Source organism: Labrus mixtus, chromosome 14 (genome assembly GCF_963584025.1).
Source record: "Labrus mixtus chromosome 14, fLabMix1.1, whole genome shotgun sequence".
NCBI classification, from domain to species: domain Eukaryota; kingdom Metazoa; phylum Chordata; class Actinopteri; order Labriformes; family Labridae; genus Labrus; species Labrus mixtus.
In genome coordinates this window covers 8133260-8158920 of record NC_083625.1, presented here as the reverse complement: position 1 = coordinate 8158920, position 25661 = coordinate 8133260, and the positions used below count along the sequence as shown (strand labels likewise).

The 25661-nt window shown below is 40.3% G+C and overlaps 2 protein-coding genes across 4 annotated transcripts in view; one reads left to right on the top strand and one right to left on the bottom strand.

Moving 5' to 3' along the window:
• nrg2a (neuregulin 2a) overlaps positions 1–14812 on the bottom strand; it is an 82358-nt gene extending 67546 nt beyond the window's left edge. For 2 of the 3 annotated variants that reach the window (XM_061054831.1, XM_061054833.1), the window contains exon 1: positions 13446–14812. In XM_061054831.1, the coding sequence (XP_060910814.1) occupies positions 13446–13854 (409 nt within the window). In that variant the 5' untranslated portion in view covers positions 13855–14812. The remainder of the gene's footprint in view (positions 1–13445) is intronic. The other variant, XM_061054832.1, reaches the window with a different exon arrangement.
• A 1251-nt stretch (positions 14813–16063) lies between these two features.
• Positions 16064–24949, top strand: puraa (purine-rich element binding protein Aa). The gene is made up of 2 exons (XM_061054830.1): positions 16064–16213; positions 20656–24949. Exon 2 carries the CDS (start codon positions 20736–20738, stop codon positions 21591–21593), a length of 858 nt encoding a protein of 285 aa, XP_060910813.1. The 5' UTR covers positions 16064–16213; positions 20656–20735; the 3' UTR covers positions 21594–24949.
• The last annotated feature ends 712 nt before the right edge of the window (positions 24950–25661 follow it).

Genomic DNA, 25661 nt, shown 5'->3' with positions numbered 1-25661 from the left:
GCATGTGTGCATTGAGAAACTAGCCATCTTATAGGGTGTTATAGAAGTGTGTTGAAATGTATCTAAATATCCACATACATATTGTAAATATTCAGGAATGCATATGCAGAGTTGTTTACAAGTTTTTCTCCATTGAGTCAGCGCGGCGTCATAATCTTTTATCAGCTCCTCCTCTGACTTACGTGCAGGATGGTAACACTCAATCACGGCCAACAGAATTAGGCAATGAACACATGTATTCCCTGATTTCCGCTGAAACAAACCTGAAGCCTGAAACAAATAAGCAGGAGAGCCCTTCACTGTTGAGGGAAACATGATTTTTCTCTTGGTCCACTTCCAAACACTGCTAACAAGCCATTCCATTCTGTGTAAAGTCTTTTCATGTTAAGACACACATCAATCCACACCTACAACATACCTGAGGAAACAAACCTTCTCTCAGGATATGTACTGTGTGTGTGGGGCGAACGTGGCCGGACACGTCCCTTAAACACACCGGGAGGCGCCCAGCGGGAGTGCCGGCAGCCCCTCTTTTCAACACTTCGGCACGCTGCACACAAACACAGTTGCCCTTCCCATGGTCCTTTTGTTCCTGTCGTTTTGTTGAAGTTCCTGTCATGGACACTGTCAGCTTTCCCTGGACATTTATAACCCGCGTACATGTACCACACTTTCATATATGATGCTCTGTCAGGTCTGCATGGAACTACTCATGCTTTAATAACTGCTCACATGCAGACAAGCTGCTGACACTAGCCACCCGACGTCAGACGCAGAAAAACATGCATATGCTTGCCGACACTGAATTATAGCAAATGTACTTTACAGAAATTCAGACAATTACCCAAAGAATAACACACCCAAACAACTGGCAAGCATCTGCACAGACCTGGGAACACATTTGCTTAAATTGCTTGCATTCCTTATGAAACTCTCTGAAGCTCCATTCGCAGACACTATTTTAAGTTCATGTGTGTTTTTTAAAAGGTTGCAGGTACCAGTTTGGGTGTATGTGGGTAAACATACTTTTGTAACCTAAGTAGCATGCACGTCTCAGTCAGTTTCCTGTGTTGGAACAACAAACTTTATTACCATAACATGACCTAAAAAAACAACCAAAAGTCAGTTGTCTGTGCCAGCGGCCCATGACGTAACGCAACATGCCACACATCGACAGAGAAAACCAGGAGAGGACAAGATTCTGGTGCATGATGGGAGTGAAGCCGCGGCCTGTAAGTAAATAAATGCCAGAGAGTGAGTCTGCAGTGAAAGGTTATCTCCTGCACCGTCCTTCAGTGTCACACTGCTTCCTCTGAATCCACCTGACACATCACTGAGGAGACGCCGCAACCAAGAAGCCACCGGAGCAACTAATGAATAACAACGAGCTGATTTTGTGCACAAACTAATCAATTCCCCATGCTGCATATTCTAAACCGCAGTTACAAGTCAATCTGGTTGCAGATGTAGACATGCAGTAGACACTACATTACTACTCAATACCACCTGCCCCTGTCTCTTTAGAAACCTAATTGTAATCGAGTGATAATTAGCTGTTCTATTTCTGCCAGCCACTTTGGCACCTTTAGCTGGCCCTTAAAAATTAATAAGACATTTTCCTTCCGCCTTCTAGCTAAAACACATCACCTTGTTTTCCAGAGAATCATAAATTAACGACTTGTTTAGCAAAGTGTTAGCATCGCTTTTGGTTTTCAGCCGTTAAAAACAGGTAAGTGTATTTAACCTGAAATGATAAAAAAAAATTGCAATCATTGCTCAACTTTTAACCCGTGCCCTCCATTGACGCTGGCAGAAAAACAATGCAACAATTTACTACAATTTTGGGTGACACTGCACCATAAATAAAGTGAGGCTTGAGACGCTGACACTGAAGACCTTAAGCTGTTTACACAAACCTTTGATACCCTGCGATTGAGGATCTCTCTTGTCATCTATAAACCAGTTTATGGAATATTATGGAATGTGTTTTCTGCGCTGCTACGCCCACAGCTACAAAGATCTGCAAGTGAGAGAACACGGAAATTTGTGCCCGGCAGCCTCATCCTCCCTCTTTGGACTGAGCAATAGCAGGTTTCTCCTACAACATGCCAAAACAATGTTGATCTCAGCCGTAATTTGTGAGATCTCAGCAGTCCTGACAACAAGCCTGGTGTTACAGACAATTATACTGATAAAGAAACAAACAAAGTATCCATCAGCTGTGAATGCAACCCTGCATGATTTTGCAGAGGCAACGAGCTCAACCAACGTTGGAAAATTATTTTTGCATGACAGAGTTACCAGTTTGACATCGGAGAGGGGGGGGGCAATCAGCTTTATGGGGCTGTTTAAAATGAGCTTAGCTCGTTTTTTCAGAGTTATGCCTTTTACATGCATTGATCCAGAGCGGGATTACACGACTAAACAGGGTTAATAATGGAGCTGTCGATAGATGTTAACAAAGCCAAGTGAACTCGCAATGAGGTTAACAGCCCTGAAACAAATTATTGGCAGCCCTTTGCTCCAAAGTATTAGTCAATGTGATGGCCCCATACAGTTTATGTAGGACAAATATAGGGCACAAAACTACAATATTTTATGAGTGTAAGACATCCCAGACTCCATGCCAAAACACACCAACAACAATGTTTTATTTACGGTGCTAAATGATTGATTTATTTTCAGGAGTGTCTTGTTTTCTGTTTGCAAAATGACAAATGGATCAAAATACAGCCCCAGCAGTGACCTCTTTCTGTACACCTGCAGTTTTTATAAAGCAGAAAGTGAAGTGTGATACTTCGATTTTGTATTTTCCTGCATAGTAATTTCCACCCTTGTCCTTTCTTTTTTTCTTGCTTAATGCTGATACTATTTACGACTTTAAAGGGTTCATTTTGTCGGCAACCTTTCATTGCCGTACAGAAAAAGAAGGAAAAAAAAAACTTTTAAATATTTAATCACATGCACTGGCTGCAGCCTGTGAAGGAAAAGTATTGCAGCCCAAGATAGCTGCAAATTACTGAATGATTCAAAAGGCAGGGTAAACTTAAACTGCCTTCACGCAGCACAGAGCGTAAAGAGAGGGCCGGTATAAACACATTAGAAAGTGGAATCAGGAAGGGGGAATTAAAAGGCTATGTAATGAAGACTCAAGATTGTGTTTGTCATTGTCCTTACGTATCTGCATACATGAAAAAGACGAGATGCTGTTCTTTCAGCTCTCAGCAGTGACAGAAAAACAGACGTATAACTACAGATTCAAAACAACCTCCCATGAAGTATATCTAGATATTCTGACTTTTTACTTTTCTGTTTTCAATTTCAGTCTGCAAAGACACTTTTAAGTTCGCATGTGCTCCTCTGGTTAAATGTTCCCCTGTGATTTAAATCACAAAACTATTCAGACCACCATGTTGCATTGGGTATAAATCTTATCTATTGTTGAATTCAGACGCTGGTGATCTTCGTTTTTGTGAATAAGAAACGTTGGGGACAGCTGTCCGTGTTTTTCATCCTCACAACTGCTCAGAGTTATTACTTGGCATCTTTTTGACCTCCGTCCAACACTGTACATGATTGCTCCTCCCTGAGGGACACCATTACAGTTAGTTTAGTCAGAGGAACACATCCGCTTACAGCTGACAGCAGCATTAACAACAGTAGAAAGATGGCCTCCTCTCGTGAAACAAAGTAGAATCCAAATGGCAGCGACTTTCACAGTTGTTATCCTGTACATACCTCCGGGACTGAGCACTGACTATGGGCTTTTCACTGTTTTTTTGACACAGCTCCAGCAGCAGGGGCAGGCAGTCCAACAACTGCTGTGACATTCCCAGCGGACTCATCCCTTTCAACTTATCGGTGTTCCTCCTGCTTCCTGATCCTGATCATATACTGCCTCATTGTGGTGAAGGCAACATTGTTCACTGGGTGGAAAAAGTCAGAGGCCTGCTTGTTGGAAAATCAGAACAGAGGGTGTCAACTAATCAGCAAAACATTCAAATAAACCACCAAAACATAAATAACACTTTTTTCCCCCTGCCATTCAAGAAAGTAGCACATTGACAGTAAATTATTCTTCTTAAATTCAGTTGGCAATAACTAAAAAGTTGTTGTTTTTTAACTGAAGGAACATCTGTACTGCTAAAGTATGCGATATAACGGAAAGCTTTAGCAATGCTAACGGACACAGTCGGTAAACACATTTTATAAAATGACATATACACCTTTGATGATTTTGAAAATATTACGTTATGAAATCTGTGATAGAACGGTTTCTTAAAGCAGTAATCAAATGTGCCAACAACCATCTACTAATGAAGCTGACAACAATCATTATTTTCACAATAAAAGAGAGTAGTAACATGGACATGTAATTACTCTGAGATATTAAATAACATGTTAAGGTAACCTGTGACAGACTTTTCATTCCCCGACCTTTCTCAAACGATAGGCTTTGTAATCATTACTCAAGGCTTATTGTTCTTTCAACAGATGTTACTGAGGAAATCAAAAGAGTTTGATGTCTGAATTTTTTTTTTAAAGTCTGATGTCATTGTTACCACATGGTTATGGTTTGGTAACGATGAAGTCATCACCTCAGGTTGCACATGCTCAGTGCTGCTTTGTGTTACCAACAGCGCCTCAAACAACAACAACAATGGCGGACTACCTGTGTTTTTTTTTTCCTTTGGTAATCAGTTTAATAAGAAGATGTCAAATTTCAATAAATACATCAATAATTATGCAACTAAGTTGTAAGTATTTACCAAGGGAAACAGACTCCCTACACATGCAGACACTTTTCTTCTTTAGTGACACTAACTTTATCGCCTCCTACTGGCCGTTAAAGTATGTTTGACTGAAATGAATTGATTTTGCACTCTCATGCTGACAGAGATATTTTGTTACACAAAAGTCATGTGGACCCTTTTTTTTTTTTTTTTTTTACTGTGAGGGGGGAAATTTACACTCTGAAAATATTACAATTCTTTTCTAAATAGTGTTGCTGTTTTCGACAAGCAGCTTTCATCACATGTATGATTTCAAATCAGAGATTAATGGAGATTATTGGTTGGGACATTATGTATGACTAAAAACTGTAAAACTAATCTGCATTCACACCAGCAGCAGCTGACCCAATCCTCCTTCTCTGTCAGATGGTTGTTATCAGACAGCTGCTTACAAGCTGCAGAGCTGCAGCAGTACTGTAGGTGATACAGTACCAGTTTAGAAATGACGTCTATGAAATACATCCGTTTCTATAATCATATAGCTTGCAGATAAAGCAACAAAATATCCTCTATTTAATGATGCTAAATATTCAGAGAAGCATCTTTATCGTTGCTATAATCACTGTCCCTTAATATACCCATAGAAATTATTAAAACAACAACAATGTGAACCAGAGGAAGACTAAAAACAGATTATTTACACTAAATGTCAGAACTGTAAAGACATAAATCATGTTTTAAGCACTTAATGCAATCTTTGCAGATCTCCTCCAATTCGATTTGACCAGAAAAATCAACGTGCAAAAAATCTGTCCATTTCTTTACCAACTCTGATGACTTCCCATTATTTCTCTATTTCCTCAGATGGCGTTGCAAACCAACAAATAGTGCAAATAGAGTCAAAATGTTGCTGAAACAGTTAGTGCATTTAATACATTTGATATCAAATTATAAACCTAAAAGTGCTTGTTTCATAGCTTGTATGCAGCTGAATTTATAAGCCCATTATTCTCCATGAGCCTGGCAGTAATTCTGTATTACAGCATGGAAATTCATAATCATTCAAAGCATTGCTTTGGTGTGTGTGAAATCAAAGGGCATGTTGAGCACACACTCAAAACTGTGGAAAATATCTGTCACAGTAGAGCGGGTTAAGCACTCATGTAGAACTAAACTCATGTTTAAGAACTCGTAATGGCTGCTAGTCTTTCAGGTCTGTGTTGCAGCACATTACAGCAGGAAAATGCTGGAATGACAACGACTTAGTTCTATGACATACAGAGATTATACAAAGTGAGGCCTTTATCATCATTGGTGGATATTTCTGTGGTCATTTAAATATGTACCGTACAATCCAAGATTATTGGATTACTGAAGTCTGTCAAAATGCATCTCTGTTTTCACTTTCTCGTTTTTTAAGTCTTCAAGAGGTGTAATCCTTCAAATCTCCATGCACAGAGCTCCTGTTCCTGGAATTACTTTAGCCCAATATGAACTTTGGAGTAATATACCTGATCATGCAAAAGGAGAATGAAAGGAAACCAGACAAATATAATCATATTGAGACATTGGTAACTACTATTTTTCTTACTTTTCTGATATTCTCTAAACTTTGTGAAATTGTCACATTATTAAGGAATTGTGTCAGCCTCCAGTGCACGTGATCTCATTGGTGACCTTATCAGGTCCTGGATATATTTGTCAGAGGTCTGCTAGTGTAAGGTACGAAACAAGCTCCTTAGACCTCTCTCATGCCAAATGTTTTGTGAGGCAAGTTACCTTTATAATGGCTCCATTCCATTTAGGTGATCATTTTCCCCTGACATGACAACTTGCAGTTAAACGGAGCGTCAAAGAAACTGCTGCTATGTGACACAGCTGTGCTTGTCTTTATTAAATTTTCAAATTTGAGAAAATACTTCTGACATCGATCTTTCGTTTGTCCGATTGAGGCCAAAGTCCGAAAGATTTTTAAAAAAAAGAAACATGCTGCATTTTCAAACGATGCAAAATGCAAAAAGCCACAAGGAAAGTCCGAAACAAATTCAGTGAAAATGTGTTGAAAAGCAACCTGCAGAAAGTCAAAACACATGCAGTAACAGAAAATAGATTAAAGCATGCTGCAACAACCCTTAATATTTCCATGAGGAGAAAAGCACCGCTGATACATTATGATGCGACGCAAAAACCTCTCGACTAAACAGAAAAACACTGCATATCCAATCATCACAGCGGAGGGGGCTCCAGGACTGTAGGGGGCAGTAAGTGGAACTGGGTTTTTCGTCAAACGTATTCATTGGATAAAATAACCTTCAAAAGACATTTAAGTCTCTGAGGGGGCGTCTGTACTGAGACGAGCACAGCTCACAAGACCCACAGAGGTAAGTTTGTCTACAGGGATTACAAAAGCCAAGTGTTCCGGTCCTATCCCCCGACCTTGCCCTTAACCCCCACTCATCCCTCTGTAGCTGAGCTGAGGCCCAGCATCCTACTCCCCCTCTCTCTCCTATTGCTGGTGTAGAGTGTCTGTTCTTGTCTACTGTTACACTAACAAACCCTGCCATCATACCCTGATGAGTACCTCCTTGTCAAGGGACTGACAACTTTGAAGTGTTTGTCAGCTTTTTGGGATCTTTCTTTGCACCCTTAAAAAACATTAAAAAATAAAGTCAATTGAAGCTGTCATTAAGTGACATTGTGTTCCATTTTGTGGATTTCTAACAGCCTTTTTAAATCTTACAGGTACTCTATGCTTCCTTTTATTCTTAAGTTTAAGTTACCTTGAAACCTCAGCCAAAGATCTTTACTACTACTGACGAATCAAACTAGATTTAAAAAGAATTCAGGTGCTACTTAGTCTCACTTTCAGACTTTCTATGACATAGATGCCTTGTGTTTCACCGCATTCACAAATAGCGATGAAGCTCCAGTAGCGTGCAACATGTCTCAGCATATTGTTTGTTTGTACACTCTGACGTTACAGGAATAGTTCCATCCTCACATGTGGTTCAAGAATAGAATGAATCATACATTTCCAAAACAACCAACGTAGAAATGTCCCGCTTTGTCAAATATATTAGTTAACCCTTAATTAGTAGTGCTTTTCAAGCTAATACAAAAGAACTACATTGAGCTTGCAATGGTGTTTTGCTCGAGTGCTTAGAAATGTGTTTATGTCAGACGGGGCCAGGATAACAGGTTAGTATGTTATGACATGTGAAAGACAGATTAAGCTCTACACTAGACAGATCCTCTTAACAATAGCCACCAGGTCTTCACCCCGATTATTGCGCAGCTGTATTATCTGACCACCATTAGCAGATGCAGCACTCAGCACAATGGGACTGTATAGTATCTGAACATGGCTATAAATGTGTTTACATGCATGAAACTCTTGAACGTGCAATAAACAAGTTAGAGAAATGATATCTGAATGGGAAAAATGTCGGCATGAAACATTTTTGTATGCGGTTTATGTCCACTTAGTATCCAGAAAATGTCTTGAGTTTTTGTGATGAGTGTGTATAAAGCCTGGACTGATGCAACTTGAAAGGAGTGCAGTGTTAAGCGCTTCAGAGTAAATGCTGAGAAGACTAAAGTTGACGCTGAAAAGGAGTTAAAATTCCTCACTCGTGCATTAGTCATCTAACCTCAACAGACGTGCTTTACAGTGTTCTGTATCGATCTATTGAATCAACTGACACTGCTGTGAACTAGACCAAATACTAGCCTACACAATACTACTGCAAAACAAATGCAGCAGACTGTTGGAATCGTTTTGCAAGTTCCTGACTCTAAACTTTAGATGGGTATAAGCTTTATGTATAAATCCTCTTTATTTGATATTCTTAGGAGGGGGAAAGCCTCCAAGAACACCCCTTGCTCTCTGCTTTGCAACAGCTGTGCTCTGCAAACCGGTATCAACCATGACCTGAATCATTAAACCTCAGTTTTACCATTACAACCAGTGCATCACTGCAGAAATGTGACCCTTCTAGATAGATCCCGAAATGCTCACTCTGTCATAATGATAGCGCGCACAATGATGTCTTTAGAAATGTGGAGTACAGATCTGAATGATTGTTAGAGAGTGCCTAATGGGAGAGGAAAATGAGGGTCCAATTACTGAAAGTGGCCATGCCCTTTTTCAGGGATCTTATAAATATACATCAAGCTATCTTGTCAGAGTAGAGAGGCCGAGCGGAGATCCAGCAAGGCATCAAGTCACCGTAAATGCCCCAGTGAACCAAGAAAAACAGACATACAAGTGGGAGGATATAGATGATGAAATCTATGTTGTAGAAAATGTACCTTTGTTTTTCACTTTGTTTACTAATGGTCAAGATGTGTTTCATATGTATGTCAGTTATGCCGCAGGTACTGGAATAAACCAGTTAAAATATTATATATTGTTACTGGTCTTACACCATATGTAAGTGCATTATGTACAAGTGCTGGTGTAAGCATTAATGTCATTATTTTTTATTCTGCTCCTTAATGGTTTGCTTTAAAATCTAGAAAACCTATTGAACCGTCTACCAACATGCCAATGTATAATGAATGTAATCCCTCTTTATAGAATGCACATAGTTATTGAGCAAAAAGATGAAAAACATAAGAAGAAAAAAAACAGGGATATTGAGAAATAAATGGTTTCCAGAGTAAGTTCAATTGATGCAAACATCATTTACTTCAGACGCTTTATGCTCTCTGTGCCACACCTATCGTTCTGTTAAATGTTCTCAACCATCCTCTGAATGAAGAATCAATTCAATAAAGATATACTGTAGCCTTACAAACAAATCTATATCCATCCAACCTGTAGCGCTATAAGAGTCATACAGACAAACTCTCGGGGTTAGGAGCAGAAACCCCGGCCTGCAACAACTGCTGTCATTCATGTTCTATGTCAAGCTCTTCTAATAGCGCTCCCAATTCACAGAAAGATGCACCGCTCACTGCTCGGGGCGAAATCCTGCCTGTCTACCACCTCAATGCAGCAGCTGTGGCCTGCATACAGTGACAGGTTAGTGATAGAGTGCGCATTCGCAACAACATTGTTCCATTAATTCATTTCAGAGGAATAAATGGGGCTTAATGAGCGATAATTAAATGCTCTACAGAGTGAGAATCATTTGCACGCCTGTCAATAACAAGTATGAAGGCGGTTTAAGGGCGATGTGTTACTCCCAGGCTCAGATGACCTTTTTTGTGTGCAAGTGCTGCACCAATTTGTGCTGTATTTTTTACTGACAATTACTCCCCGGTATGCATGCACCCACACTCATGCACAAACAAAATGCAGTTTTGTATATAGATTTTTTTTTAAAAAGCACAAGGTCTCAAGCAATATATTTTTTTGTCACACCTTCAGACTTTTGAGTAAGACAGAGACATGTAATGAAAACACTACCGCTATGCCAATAACGACTAAAAAAGCAAGTCTTAAGTTACACTTCCAAGTAGAGCAATGTGAGACCCTATTCCAATTGCAAATACTTTTGCTCTCATTCAGTCAGATGCAATTTTCTTTACTGGCGTTGAATGTCATAGCCTCCATCTCTTAAACTGCAGATCTATTCTACATACAAGCTTAAGAGGGAGTCAAAAAGAGTTCTTATTCTGTGAAAAGATATAAATGTCAAATATTCATAAGCCTTAAAAAAAAAAAAACCTCTTAAAAGTGGTGGTGTTTCATCATCATCGTTGACATGACACAAAAAGCACAGGACTGCACGGAAATACTTAAAACAATGAGTTACTGCTAAGAACTTAACAGCAGTCGGAACATTTTAGTTCTTCCACTTGCAGTAGAATAATGTCCGATACAAAACTGCAAGGTCAGCTAAATAACTTAACATGAGAAGAACAGTGTAACTTGGTGTTTTCTTTCTACTTTGGCAGGAACCCTGAGCTCCCAGCTGACTGAGTCCTGAGGAATAGGAGCAGGCAGTTAGCTCTGTAGGTAACCTGTTTATCATACAGTGCCTAGGAACAGGAAGACAACAACTGCATTGCTTTTGAGGGATGTACAGTGTGTACATTTAGTCCCCTGGTTCACACACTTGGGAGCTCGGATGCCTCTGCACAAGAGGGATTGAAGGCAGGTTTGGGATCTGAGCTATAAGAACACTTGGAATCAATGTTCAACCCTTCCTCCTGGAAAAAAAAGTTTGATCCAAATGTCCAAATAAAGTCACAATGTCAACCCAATCGCTGCCTGGAGTATGTTACAGACAATGTTTTTTAAGAGTAAATTAAATCAGATTCATGCATAGTGCGGATGCAGCAAGAGGTAGGCTGGCGAAGATGGTTGGTGTTCAAATCGCTGGAGAGCCACTACTGTCTCAAGTTTTAATCTATGGTCGGTCACTTCTTAAGTTTGGGCAACTAAAGCACTTTAAGTAGCCTAGGTTTGGGTAATAAAACAACTATGGTTAAAGTAAGGAAAATATTGTTAGGGTTCAATTTGAATAAAACTTGATTGTGTCAGGTCACTCCTGATTTTTTCAAACTATTTTATTTTTGCCATGTAAGTGGCACGTTAAGTAAAAACTGAATGTGCATAGGTATGTGTTTCCATTCCACATAAACACTATTTTAGAAGACTCAGGTGCAATGTTCAGACCCCACAGGCGAAGCGTACAAGTCCAAGGTTCAAGTTTACCCATGATGGTCTATAATATAGATGTGCTGGTTCACTTTTGTGATGCTTAATATGACAGAAAGAAGCAGTCAACAGATCATTTTGGATCTTCCGTCCCTGCTGAATGAATGACAGAGCTCAAAGGGAAAGGAGGATGTCAAGAAGCTGACAGCTCGTGTGTCTGTGAAATGTTGAAAACCGCATGATCTGAGAGAAGTGAGAGCCACAAAAGAAACAGTGAAAGGATTAAATACTCTGAGTAAGAGGCACTTTGATTACAATGGCCCGCATGAGCAGCATCGCTGTGCTGTTCCGTACTTTGAACTACATAAAAGAGATCAACAGAGGCCCGGTGAGCGGGTGTGGCAAATCTCTCAGGTAATACAGTGAGGGCGACCGTGCCAGTTTGACCGCGTCACTGACCAGATTTGCTAAGTGGTGAAAGAATCAGGGGGGGGGGTTGTTGTTGTTCGAGGTACTCAAGAGGTAATAAGGTCCATTTTGTGTCACCTCTCTAATGGGATGATGAGTTTAAAAGCCAGAGTGAGAGTGGCAAAATCAAGAGCAGAGGGGAGCATTTGTGTCCCATGAGTAGAAGCTAAGAGGATTTAAGCAGGCGGCCAGCAGTACAGGGCACACTTCATGTTCTGGGCCACAACAAAAGATTGGAAGTAGAAATGCATGCAGCATGTGATGGTTGCGAAAGAGGTTCTTTTATTACATGTGTTGCATTTTGTAAATTTGCCGCAAAACACGCAGAGAATGAGGAGCCAAAGTTTGAAAGTCGTGTTGCAGGCTGACCAGCTTGGGACATCAGTTGTAGACAAAGATCCAGTAACACAGACACTGACACTGCTGTATAATTAAACGAGAAGAGACTCATTTTACCTTGGCGAGGACAAGGACGACACCTTTTGTGAAATTAGAGCTTTTGACAAGTTGCTCTTGCAGCTCGAGTGACGGGACACCTCGAGGATTCTGTCACTAAAACGACGTGTCATTTCTTTAACAGAAAGGTGGATCTGCACATGTAAGTTAATGATTGTGTTTGAGTGCAACCTAGTGCAAAAACACGGATGCAACCCTGTGCTGTATTGTTCTTAAGCTGACATTAATTGCCTAAACATGTTGAAATCGTAACATTAGAAAAAGACAGAGGAGGAATATGACTATGTTTGATTTCCATAAATTATGACTAAAAATGAATAAATAATGCCAAATTACTCAAACAAATCCCCATGTGATTCTAAAAAGGACTGCATCTCCTGGTCGAAGTCTACTCGGTAACTACTTGAGCATGAACCTTAATAAAACAGAGAAAACCCTTAAGTGCTGACAGTTTTATAGTTTGCACTACAGCTCTCACTGCCGGCCCACTTCATGCACTAACGATTCATTTGTGCAGGACTAGTAATACAATAGGCTGTGCCACAATGTGAGGTATTAAAGCATTAAAGCAGGACGTGAGCCTAAGTAGAGCCTAGGAGCCAATTTGCTTAGGGCAGCGTGATTCCCCCCCCCCCCCCCCCCCCCCCTCACGTGATCCCGGTGATACAGGCCGCTGTCCCTGGTCCTGAAACTGAACTGGTTCCATGGAATGCATGGGCTCGATTTCCTATAAGCAGCAGCAACACATCTTATGACATATTCATAAACATTTGTTTATGAAGCCCAGGGGAGTGAGAGGTGCATTCAAATGTGCCTATAAGCTTCATGCGGGTTTGCAGGATGCAGATAGTGGGATTCACACGAACTGCAATTCCTCATATGCAACAGTGCGAGGCGCATGTCTGATGCAGTTGAGGGGAAAGAGAATGGGAGAGAGAAAGAGAGTTTGATTGATCATGTGGGCTATGGGAGCCTGCGAGAGTTGTCGAAAATTGCTGCATAGACGCCCCTCAGGCACCTATCTGGTTACCCAGTGACTCCAACCATTGCTGTGGCCAGAATCACCACAAAACACCAGAGTACCTGTTACCAAAACGCCCTCAGCCAGCCGGGCTGCTAACACATCGTTCATTCTTCCGGGTTGCACTTCACCGGTAATCCACAATACATATACTTACCGCAGTCTTCACACAAGATCTTCCCAACATCTTTTTTTAGGTTCTTTCCACTCGTGTCCAGAGGCGCGAACGATGCCTTGAAAACCAAAGGCTCGTCAGTGGGGTCCATGAAAAAAATGTACTTGTGGTTCTTCTTCACTTTGGTGCACGGAGCCTCAGTTCCAAATTCTCCCACGGTGACGAGCTGTTCTCGCTCCAGACCCCCGCTGTTCTGGGGCCAAACATCCAGCACTTTGACATTCACACGGTACGGCTCCGCGGAGACGTTCACAGGCGTAGACTGCACCTTGCCCTCGATCACCACAGCGGATTTGAAAACCTGGTCCTGCAGGGAATTCAAATTCGGGGAGTAGCAGGCGAATGAGACCCCGATGACCAGCATGGATAAATGTACTGAATCAAGCCTCATGCCGCCTGCTTTGGCTCGGTGGTCGCTGGTCGCGTTGCGGCAGGGCTCTCTCGGCTGCGGGGCGATGGCGATGGAGCTTGGTTGAATGTAGAGACAGTGAGTAGGCTCCTGTAGCACGGCAGCGCGGCAGACCTTGCATAAGTGTCCATGCCATCGGGATCCGCTGCTTTTCCGAGTGTTTTCCAACGGGTAAACAGCTGGGTGTCAAATCCAGTCACTGCTTTCCGCTAAAAAAATAAGGCATTGGACACAGGGCTAAGCAAGGAATTGGCGGATTCTCCCCTCCAGAAGATGCCCCCCTATGCTGCCATAGTGTAGCCTTAACTGCAAGACGACGCCACTCTTATCTTTGCCCAAAAATTGCAGTGGTGGGGTACCGCTATGATGCTTTTCTGTATCATCTGCAGCGGAGGGAAAGACGCAAAATGCTGCAGTGAAGCACAAGTTTGGTAGTCCGCTCTCAAAAACATAAGCCACGTTCCATTCCCCCCAAATAAAGCATTATTCGTGGTCAGCAGCTATAACGCTATTACGGCGCCTTCCTCCACGGCTCTCTCTCCGCCTCCCCCACTAGCCACAGACGGAGAGGAAATAATGCCGATTGCCAGGGGGCTCCGTCAACAACAAAAAAATCGCAGGAATAGAGCACTGAAATACAGGCAACCGATGGACCAAAAGGGTCGATCTCCTCGCTGCCAAAAACCCAGTTACTGTACGTCAATCACTCCATGTTTTAGCAGCCGTGATCTCACGTTCAAATGAAACAAACCAGATCCTAAATCCATGACTGTCCCCTCCTTAGAAACGCATCTTACTGTAGCCAAGGCATCACTCCAACAAATGGAATCTGTTCACATTCAAAAATGCAGCCGCATATACACCGGTAGGCCTAGAAAAATCATATGGCCGCGATGACTAAGGCTGCGAAAGCATCTCAGATTCTTCAACAGACTGTTTTGAATGAGTTTTGCGTCTCATCCCATTAAGTCATGCCCTGCATTCAGGTCACATTCACTGCTCTGCCTCTGAAAAAAAAAAACTGATGTTGAAGCACCGCATTAAATCCATACAGATAAATCAGCTGCAATATTCGGCTCCTTAACAGAGAAAAGTCATTTCAGCAATATATACAAGGAGAACAATCTGTGAAAAAAATATGCTTCTATGTTTTAACAGTTAGAATTTCATGTTAAGACGTATTCTGAAGGGCTTTGTCGCCAAATAAGTTCCAATTAGGAAACATAATTCTAAATGAAAATGTGAATGGTTAGTTATCACTGGCACGGTTTTAGATAAAGTTAGAATAGCATGGTTTGGTTTGGTTTCGCCTAAATAGAATGCGGATACAGGATGTTGTATTCACAAAGAGCGACACCTGCTGACCACTGTGTGTCTATGAACACTTTGACATACATTTGCTGTACATGATGCTGTAAATCAAACTACCTTTGTGCTAGCTTAGAAAAAAAAGTGTTCAAAATAAAACAGTATTTTGGCTGATGGATTACGGTTAGGCCTTATTAAGATAGCCAAAAGAACAGTTTAGGGGACTATTTATTCACTGAAATGAGCTAAAACAAGTATTCAATAAGTCAATAAAAGATACACATTTGTACAAAAAAATGTAAATGGTATAACACCTATACATTTATGTATTTCTCCATTTGTGCGCATGCCCAGTAGACCTGATATAGACCTCTGCTCTCCGTGGTGCTGAAACTTTACGAGGCCAATAAATTATGACCATATAGTGTTGGACACAGATATGAAGTTATTAATCACAGCGTGAAAAGAAGTCCTCTTTCTTGTACATTATGTGCTTTTACAACATCACTTTTAAATTTTTTTTAAAAAAACACACAGAAAGCCGAGTGTGTGTATGGCTGTCACTCTGTTTCCCTTACAGATTAATGCCTATAAAGTTGGGCAAATGACAAAAAATGTGATGCAAAATGATCCAAACTGGTAACCAGCTGCTGATCGAATCAATGCTCACCGACTTCGTCAGACACTGTCCTCCATTACAGGTGCAAAAGATGTTGCCCTACCTGTTACCACTAGAAGGCTGAAGCTGCAATTCCTCGATACCACCAAAGGGAGGTGCACGTCTACCGAGCTCCCACCGTGCGTGTTGACATCAGAGGCTAAACGTGCGGCGTTCAACTCGTGCGTGCATGTGTCTCTCTCCGTGCCACGACTCGCCGTTTCTTGTCCATCTTGTGCAGCGAGCAGGAGCAGTTCTCCGACCTGTTATAAAGGCCTACGAGCGTTTTTAAATGTGTATTTCGGTTTGTCTTGTCTTCTTCTTCCCCCCGTCGAGGCTGTAAGGCGCCGCGCGTGCAGACCGAGCGCTGTTAAGGTAGGTTGTGGGCTCTCGCTTGGTGGAATGACGCTTTATTTACATGTCATTCGGTTGGTTTCTCGCTCTCCCGCAGCGTTTAGGTGACCTAACGTGCAGCCAAGCATATGACATTGCCTCGCAGAGTTCACAGAAGCATGACATGACGGCGTGCCGCCATGAGTCGGATCTGAAATTGTAATGGAGCTGTATTTCGAGAAGCGTCACATCGTTCCGGTGTCGGTGGATGTAGGGCAAAACTTTGTAAGGGGATCACAGCTGCTCTCTGTTACATACTGCGACGACACCTCTGCTGGGGCTGCAACCTGCGCTAGACGTGGCATCGGCAATAAAACAGCTGCCTTTCCTGATTTATACTCGAATAAAAACGAGTTTGAAAAAATGGGTGAAGTAGGATAGGTAGCATTTGTAGTCTGTGTAAGAAGCTGATAAACTACGGCACTGACAGGTTCCATTAAGCCTGCTAGGTGAGATTATTGAAATGAAATGAATGTAAAATGTCCTAGGTTGCCTGCCCCATTGTATATTATGTAGGATACATAACTCTGAATTTTAATAACATGTTTGGCATTGCTTACATTTAGCGTGTGTGCAGATCCGTGTGCATCACACAGAAGTCCTAACAGGTTGAAGAAATAGGAGTGGCCTTTTACAAAAAAAACTCACATCGAGTCTGACAATGAAATATTTGGACAGTAAGGACGTTAATATTGAGGTCAGTTTGAACCAGCAAAGCTGCAAAAAAGGCCTACGTGGATCTACAATACAATGCAAAAAGGCCATGGTCTATTAACAAGTTTTAATTCCTTTTTGGTTAAGCAAAAATAGGAATGTTTTATAAGGAGTCCTAAAAACTTACCCTTTTTTTCATCTTTTTTTCATCTTTTTTCATCCCCAAACATGACTGGATTTGTCTAAGAAGAAGCTTTGGTTTCTGTTCAGCTGATCAGCAGGCCCAACGACCTTCGAGGCAATAAGAGTTGCAGGTATACGAGTTTAGGCTATATGGCATATATTAACATAGGAAAAAATATTCATATAGATATAAATACAGGAAAAAAAAACCATCTTAACAACGATAACCTCGCCTCATTTACTCTCATGTTGACTTACAAAGCAACTGAATAACCTATCAGAGTAAACTTTGTCCTAAACGTAATTTAAGTAATAAATTGACTCATACTACTTATTCCTTATTTATAACTTGCTTAGGTCTGTCAAAGGGCAATGTTGGTATATTTTCAATAACCAATTAACTTTATTTTAGGTGTCAAATTGAATCTTGTTTATTTTACAAATTATATTGCTTTGGCCTATAGTGAGAATAAATAAAACGTATTGGTTCTCATTTGCATTTATTCAGCAGTCTGACACAATATTACAACATATACAGTTAGATTTTTTTTCCCCCTTAACTTCCTTCCTTAACTTAAATTTCAATTTCTTATTTCATGTAGCCTATTTTGGGAAGCTCTACAATTTAGCAAATGTTCCTCTGTATTTTTTATTTATTTATTTTTTACTCATAGGCTAATGCAAAACTTAATTTGGCATGTCCATTTCTTAATAAATGACATTTCTTAAATTATCACTCAATGACATTGTTAAGTAAAATAGATATGCTTAAACCACAGTGCATATAAATAGGCTTTTTTAGAAATGGATAAGATCATACTTTAGCCCCTTTGTTGTTTTATGAGCTCTTGTCAGGCCTTCAGACAGCCTATGAGGCCCCTAACACTGCAGAAACGAAACTCACATGTTAAAGCAGGGTTGATATATTATTTATCCTGAATTGTTCTGTCAATTTGAGGGATGTATTTTCTTTCATTTTATTTACAGGAATAAATGATGATTGACTAAAAGGTCGAATTAGGCCCACGAAGTGCCCCTTTATTATTACAAGAACATTAACGGTAAACGGCATTTAGTATCAAAGCTCACCCCTTTGTGATGCATATTTATGAACAGCATACCGAATACTGTCGCAAAGAGTGACTTTTAACACCCAATACTTTCACAGTAAGTCTTCAATATCCTATTTATCCCCCAAAACGAGGGAAGTCCTGCCGGGGTAAAATAATATTTATCTTAGGGAAGTGAACAACAGTAGCATGAACTAGCGTATAGCATATAAATACATTTTATAAATAAATGTAAGACATTTTGTTCTGGAAACTTGATTAATCGAAAAAAATAGTGACTCAGAATGAAGAAGACATGCTGTTTTTTTGTGGTTATATTTTTGTTTAAACGAAGCAACTTGAAAGATTAAATGGCAGGAATTTTCAAACTTAAAAAAAATATATATTTTTATTTTACTTCCTTAGTTTATATTTAATTTTCCGAGAGGAAATATTAAACCGCCAATCAGAAATTTGAAGCAAGGGTTAACAAGAAAAAAAACAAAAAACAATAGCAAATTTCAAAAACGAATTTAAGCAAAGAAAAATCAATAAAGGCCTATATGAAGCCTCTACTATAATAAACATTCAGAAAGTGTCCCCTGCATAAACAGCATTTGAACAGGTCACCATAAACAGGTTAATATACTGTGAAGCCTGAAACTATTTACATTTTTAGTCTCGAAATGTTTTGTCGGCTGATTGAAGGCTTGTTATCATGTTGTTTTTATGAGACGGTCTAGTAACTTAAATATACTTTCTAGGCCTACATTTGAACAGGAGCATGCTGCGGTATTTTCATACTATGTCAGTCTTTTCTGAAGCTACATTTAACTACAGAAAGCATGGTAAGAGCACAGCAAATAATGGGTTTCTTCTGCAGTTACATCTAACTCTGTTTTATAGGCTACAGAAGAAAAAGGCTACTGCTTTAAGGTGTGCTGCTGCAGGAGACGAGCACCTAACCCTACCTTACACAATTAGCATCACTTGCCGTTTAATTCGATAGACAATATACGACTACATAATGAAGAGGTTACCTTAGGCCTACTGTAGGCCTGTGAGCAGGTAAGCCACTCAACGTATTAACACGACGTTCAGAGAAAGCCTGGTTCAAGACTTGTTATAATGACATATTAAAAAACAGCATGGGGGCTATGAAGTAGTGATTGATATTACAAATCAGTGGACTTTTAATATTACTGGAAAAAAGTATAGCTTTAATTGATACACGCCCCTAATACAAGCATGAAATTGATTCTATTACTCCATGGTGAACTCGTGGTTTAAAATGCTATATCCTAATTTTAGGCCAGGATGAATGAAGGCCTACCAAGCATGAAAAATCAAATTTCGTTGTATTTTTTTCTCTCCGTTAAAATATTGCAAAAATGCCTGACTTCAAGCTGCACAACCCTAGCCCCAGTTCAGTGAGGGAGATACTAAATTTGCCATGGTGAGTAATAAAAGAAAACGTGGATATGTTTTTTTTTTTTTTTTTTTTTAATCGATTTTAACCAAACTGGAAATGCTATTAATGTTGACAAATACAACGACAGCTGGTTTACATTTCATTCCGTAAATATGATTTCTTATAGTTTCAAACAAAGGTTACACGGTCCCTCTGCCCCTTTCCCGACATGCTTTCGAAATGCTATTCTCATCATTGTTATAAAGACCAGCACATGTGAATGTTTGTGTAAGAAAGTAGCTTTTATTGCAATTTCTAAAAAAAAATAAAAAGTAGCCATGTGCCTAACTTTCTGTTCCCTGGTTCCAATAAGTATAACGTTTCAAAGAAAGAAACAAATTAGGAGCCTGTGTCATTTCGATTTTTTATATCATACCCTACAGTTGATAAAAGTTCAGCCGCAGTTTAAGACACTTAAATCAGAATGGATGTGATAATGGTCTGTTATAAGTCAACATTAGATTGGTCAAGATACAAGTCGTATTTTTCACATAGCCTTATTAAGTAACTAGTAGCCCAATGACACAGGGACGTTAAATATATATATCTGGATTATATTATTATTTGTTTTTTTGGCCTTTTGACCTGCCTATAAGCCATTGCCACCGAGTTTTAAAATACTCTCATATATACTTATATGCAATGTAAGGATTGACTAGTGTTTAGGTGACTAGGATTTACAAAAAAAAATGAGTTTGGACTTTATGTAAATGCAGACAACAACTGTTGAAATAAAAAGCATTTGAAAAAACGAATTAATCATTTAAGTCATCTCATTCATCATTAGCACATCACACCAACAGAGACACCTGTAAAGCAGTCACCCGGTGCTACATTACTGCTCTTTAAAACAGAGGGCAAGCTGGGGTCTTCAGGTAGCAAAAAAAAAAACACCACCCTTTTCGATGAATTGAAACTTAATCACACTGTGGGCTTGTCATTTCCTCTCAACAAGCAAACCATAGGTTTCATTTTCCAGCATTTGACAGCCCGTGGAAGAGAAAACGGCGTCCTCCTCGCTCTGCATTAACGTCTCTCCTTCTTCGCCTTTCCATACCTCTTTGTAGATCTCGCGAGAGCTCCGGCGTTCTCTGTGGCTGGCCGTGGCTTTGCAGCAGACAGAGGGAGAAGGCAGGCAGGCAGCATCATGGCGGACAGAGACAGTGGAAGTGAGCAGGGAGGAGCAGCCACGGGCCCAGGCTTCGGTTCCATGCACTTAGCCACAGGAGGGGCGGGCTCGGCTTCCGGGCTCCAGCATGAGACTCAAGAGCTGGCGTCGAAGCGGGTTGACATCCAAAACAAACGCTTCTATTTGGACGTAAAGCAGAACGCGAAAGGCCGCTTCTTAAAGATAGCAGAAGTCGGGGCCGGTGGAAACAAGAGCCGCCTCACTCTCTCCATGTCCGTGGCGGTCGAGTTCCGTGACTACTTGGGGGACTTCATCGAACATTATGCCCAGCTGGGTCCGAGCAACCCGGGACTGGTACAAGACGAGCCGAGGAGAGCACTCAAAAGCGAATTCTTGGTCCGAGAGAATCGGAAATACTACATGGATCTGAAAGAGAACCAGAGAGGACGGTTCCTGAGGATTCGACAGACCGTTAACCGGGGGCCCGGTTTGGGATCCACGCAAGGCCAGACGATTGCTTTGCCTGCCCAGGGACTTATTGAGTTTCGTGACGCTTTGGCTAAACTTATTGACGATTACGGTGTAGAGGACGAACCTGCAGAGTTGCCTGAAGGGTCATCATTGACTGTGGACAACAAACGGTTCTTCTTCGACGTCGGATCCAATAAGTACGGTGTGTTCATGAGGGTAAGCGAGGTGAAGCCAACGTACCGCAACTCAATTACGGTGCCCTACAAAGTGTGGTCCAAATTTGGGAATACGTTCAGTAAGTATGCCGAAGAGATGAAGAAGATCCAGGAGAAGCAGCGGGAGAAAAGGGCATGCGAGCTCCAGCAACAAGAGGAGATGCAGGCGGACGATGGAGACGAGGATTGATATATAGAGCAAAAAAGATGCAAGAGTAAAGAAAATAACAAGAGAATTATAATTAAAAACTCTACTGTATAAAGAAAGAAATCTAAAGATTTAACTGTAATGGTTTAACTCCAAGGGAGCATCACCCACAATATAAGAAACCTCCACAACCTGACAGTTATGACATGTCACTCATCGCTGGATGTTACCCCACTTATCCACCATTAATACAGTAACAGGCTGCTAAACAAAGTAATAACAATATATTTGAACATTGTTTCCTACTTGACAAACGATATTGAACTGAGTGTTTATTTCCCTTATTAACAGAAAACTTTTGTACCAGTTAAAGCTATTGTAAAAAAAAAAAAAAAAAAAGTGTTTGCAATGTTCAAATGGAATTATTGCTGAGTTCTGAAGAAAAAGCGTTTCCTTTTCATGTGAGCTAATGACTTCAGCACAAATCAGATATTTTAATTTTTAAACCAAAATTCAAAATCTTTGTAAAAGGTTGTCACATGTACTACTTGCCATTCTATTTACCTTTACCTGTGAGTAGAGATGTGTTTACACATGAATCATATGAGGGCTAGGCCTGCTTTTGGAAACTGGTTACATGTCATGCAGTATAAAAGGAACATATAGGCATTTTCATGAAATGAATTAAGTGCTCTATTTGTTGTGCAATATGCATTGCATAGAAATCCAATTTATTAAACTGGTCAATGGATCATGATAGGATGACATTTGCCAGAGGCATTCAAAGAAATATTAATATTGTAGTTTTGTTTCAGTTTAAATTGTTGCCATGCAGATGGATATATATATATTATAGACTACCTTTGTGTCTTGTTGTTAATGCAATGTGTTCATTTTAAAGGTACTAAATGTGTATTTGACAGAAGAAATGCAGAGACAACATGTAGCAAATGGCCTAAATTGCAGATTACTAACAAGACAAACCCTACACAAACTGTGCTGATTGGCCTGTGGTCTGAAAAAAAGGAGGCACAATTCAGCAGAGCATCATTGGTTAGCACATCGGATACAACAGAACTATTTTGTGATCTTGTTCAGTCATCAAAGTCCAGATGGTGCCAAGGAGTCTTGTTGCTGCATGTTTATCTGCACTAAGAGATTTCGTTGGTCTCCCAAAATATTGGCTCAAGGACCCTTCCATATGTATCTTTATCTGCCTATAGTGTACGAATCTCAAGTTTGAGTACCGAGTGATTCCATCCAAAGGCTTGGTGTAGTTGTAGTGGAAGTTGTTTCAAAGTGTGATTGTAAAAGGAGCGACCTTGTGACCTGTAGTCAAAGTATCATCTTCATAATATGGAGGGCACTGAGGAGCCCGCCTAGATAAGCCAAGGAGAAGAGGGTTCAATTCACCTCAAAGGTGAGCCCATCCCTTCAAGTTTAAAAATCTGAAGGTGTGAAGTTCTGCGGGGCTACTTTGGATACATAACTCATAGCTCTACTTTAGATTTGTAAGCCCAAATATCTACCTGGGGGTGATGAGATTCTGTTTTGGTCTAATTGTAAATATTTGGGCTGCCACACGGAAAAACAACTGGTTCTAATCCAGTTCAGTCGCATCTCATAGATGTGTGATAGCAGTTTTATAAACTCTGTCAGTAAACTCCAGAGAAACTGGCAACAATCAGATAATGTCAGATATACCTCAGCATTGAATTAAATGACTGCTCCTGTGTTTAGATTGACTGGAAACCAGCAAACTAGACTGTCCTTGACCACCTATTTTTGGAGCCTGTGGTATAGCCTAAAAGATACCGTATTGGGAGCATCCTCTTCAGCATATAAACAACCTGGTGCCTTACACACTCCGCATGCTTACACGCTGGCCTGGTGCTTTGGATTGCAGTTTGGCTTTTTTTCCGTACTGTTTCCTCTTTTCTTTCTTCCATTCTTGTGTCTCAGCCCCCTTGTGTGCTAGTGCACGACTCGTGGTGCTAAAAGGGTTTGTTACAAGCTCTTAAAAAAACATAGGGGCAGAATTCTTAACTTTTTTCTGCTACCTTCCTCCTTCCCTAACCTAATTGCCATCCCCATTCCCCAGCTATCCAGGTATCGGCCTACATGTAAACATGGAAAGGGGTGGTCACCTAGATGCAAGATGATGCAGAGGAGTTGGCTCTTCACTAGCCAAGCGCATTAGCAGGAAGAGCAGGGGCTGATTGGGAACATCGGTACTGGCCTGAAACGATATACACTTTTGTTGGCAAGCCCCCTTTTGAAATGCTCGTTCTATGGCTTGGGTGGTTTTTGTGCAAGTTGTAAGTCGCTCAATTAATGGGGAGCAGCAAGCATGTCTTGTTTTGTTTTCTTTTGTTTTACGTAGTTTGACATTTTCAGCATTATTCCACATTATTTGTAATTTTGGAATGTTTTAGCCCACAAAAAATATATCTATTTTTTCTGTGCAACATTTCATCACTGTGTGCAATATCGTATGTGCCAATGTGGCAATATATGTATATCAATTAAATATATGATTACTATTTGAAAGCATGTGGCTGAATTCCATGTTTATTTCTCATGAAGGAGTTGTATGCCTTTATTTGCACTCAAAGCTCCATCCTAGAGGAAAATAGAGAAAACCAAGGTCTTAGCAGCCTGTTGGGTCGAGCAGTTCATAGAAGTATTCAACTTGAAACAGAATAACATCACTGCAAGTACGCCCCTCTTTAGGAATCTTGGCTTATGGGTTGTTGAAGGAAGACCATAATGAGAATGGAGTTTTTGTGAAAAGGAAACTTAAAAAAAAAAACAGTGAAATCTCCATTTTAGCTTTAAGCTAAGAAAAGGTGCTTCAGTCCAATCTTCATTAAGGTGTATGGTGAACTGTCTTCAGTGGTTGTTGTGTGTAGCACTTTGCTTTTCCAGGTTAATGAAAGGCCTGACCAATACTTGTTTAAGTAATCTCAACAAAGAATGTCGTTCTCTCTTCTTTTATTTTATTAAAGAGGGTATTTCATTTGCTCTTTTGGTTTTGATGCATTCAATATAATTTATGTACATTTGACAAATTTTAAAAATAAATTTAATTTACCCATGAGGGAAAATCTACAGTCAAAATGTATGTGTTTTTTTATGTTTCAGTTCTTGTTGACAAAAAAAATCTTCCTAAAAAGTCAACATTTCTCTAGTGAAGTGTTACATTTTGATGTAGTGTTGTCCATAATGTCTGACTCTACCTTGGCAATGATACTAATAACTGAGCTTAATTTTACAGCCTTTAAAATGCTAACTTTGCAATGACAAGTACCTGATGACTTCTTCATAGAAATTTCCACATAAGTACTGTATGTATAATACCAGGCTGTAAAATAAAGCATTACTTTGTTCTCTAATCATCCTGACTGTGCAGTTTGTGATTATCTGTATATAAGGATTGCTGTGGCTTGTGTAAAACAAATGAAATGTGACTTTATTGATGACTACAAAACAAAGCATTAATGTATTTTAAGTTAGATTTTTTTGCTGGTTGAATGCGTGTAAACTAAATGATATGATGGAAAAGATGAATAACTGTAAATGTTGAAAATAGGCCAATCACGATCATATTGTATATAATCTACAGTCTCTGTTTTCGATCTGTCCCATGGCAAATATGTTATGTCAAACATTGCAAGAATTTTTATTTCCTCCGTCCACGCCTGCCGTTATTCCACCTACCAGAAGAAACTAAACAACATAATGTCAATATAAGCATGACTAAAATTTGCACTTCCCACCTTTACGACTTCCAGGGAGGTCTGAGTTGGGGGTCCTGGCCTGCTCAAAGGCCTCCCTGCAGGACATATGTATACATGTTTGGGCTTCTGATGTAAAGATAATTGTCTCTCGGCCTCTCTCAGCCCCCCTGCTGGCCACGAGGAAGGGTGAACAAACTGAAGGGGATGTGCTAAATTAAGATGGACTCCAGCCCAGATGCCAACTCATACTTTGAGTTTGCTCTTCATCCAACAACCTACATAGATGATTGGTTAAGGTCATCCCAGCGTTGGAAGCACAAATGCAAAAACATCAGAACAGGTGGTAAAAGGTATCCTGTCATTATCAAGA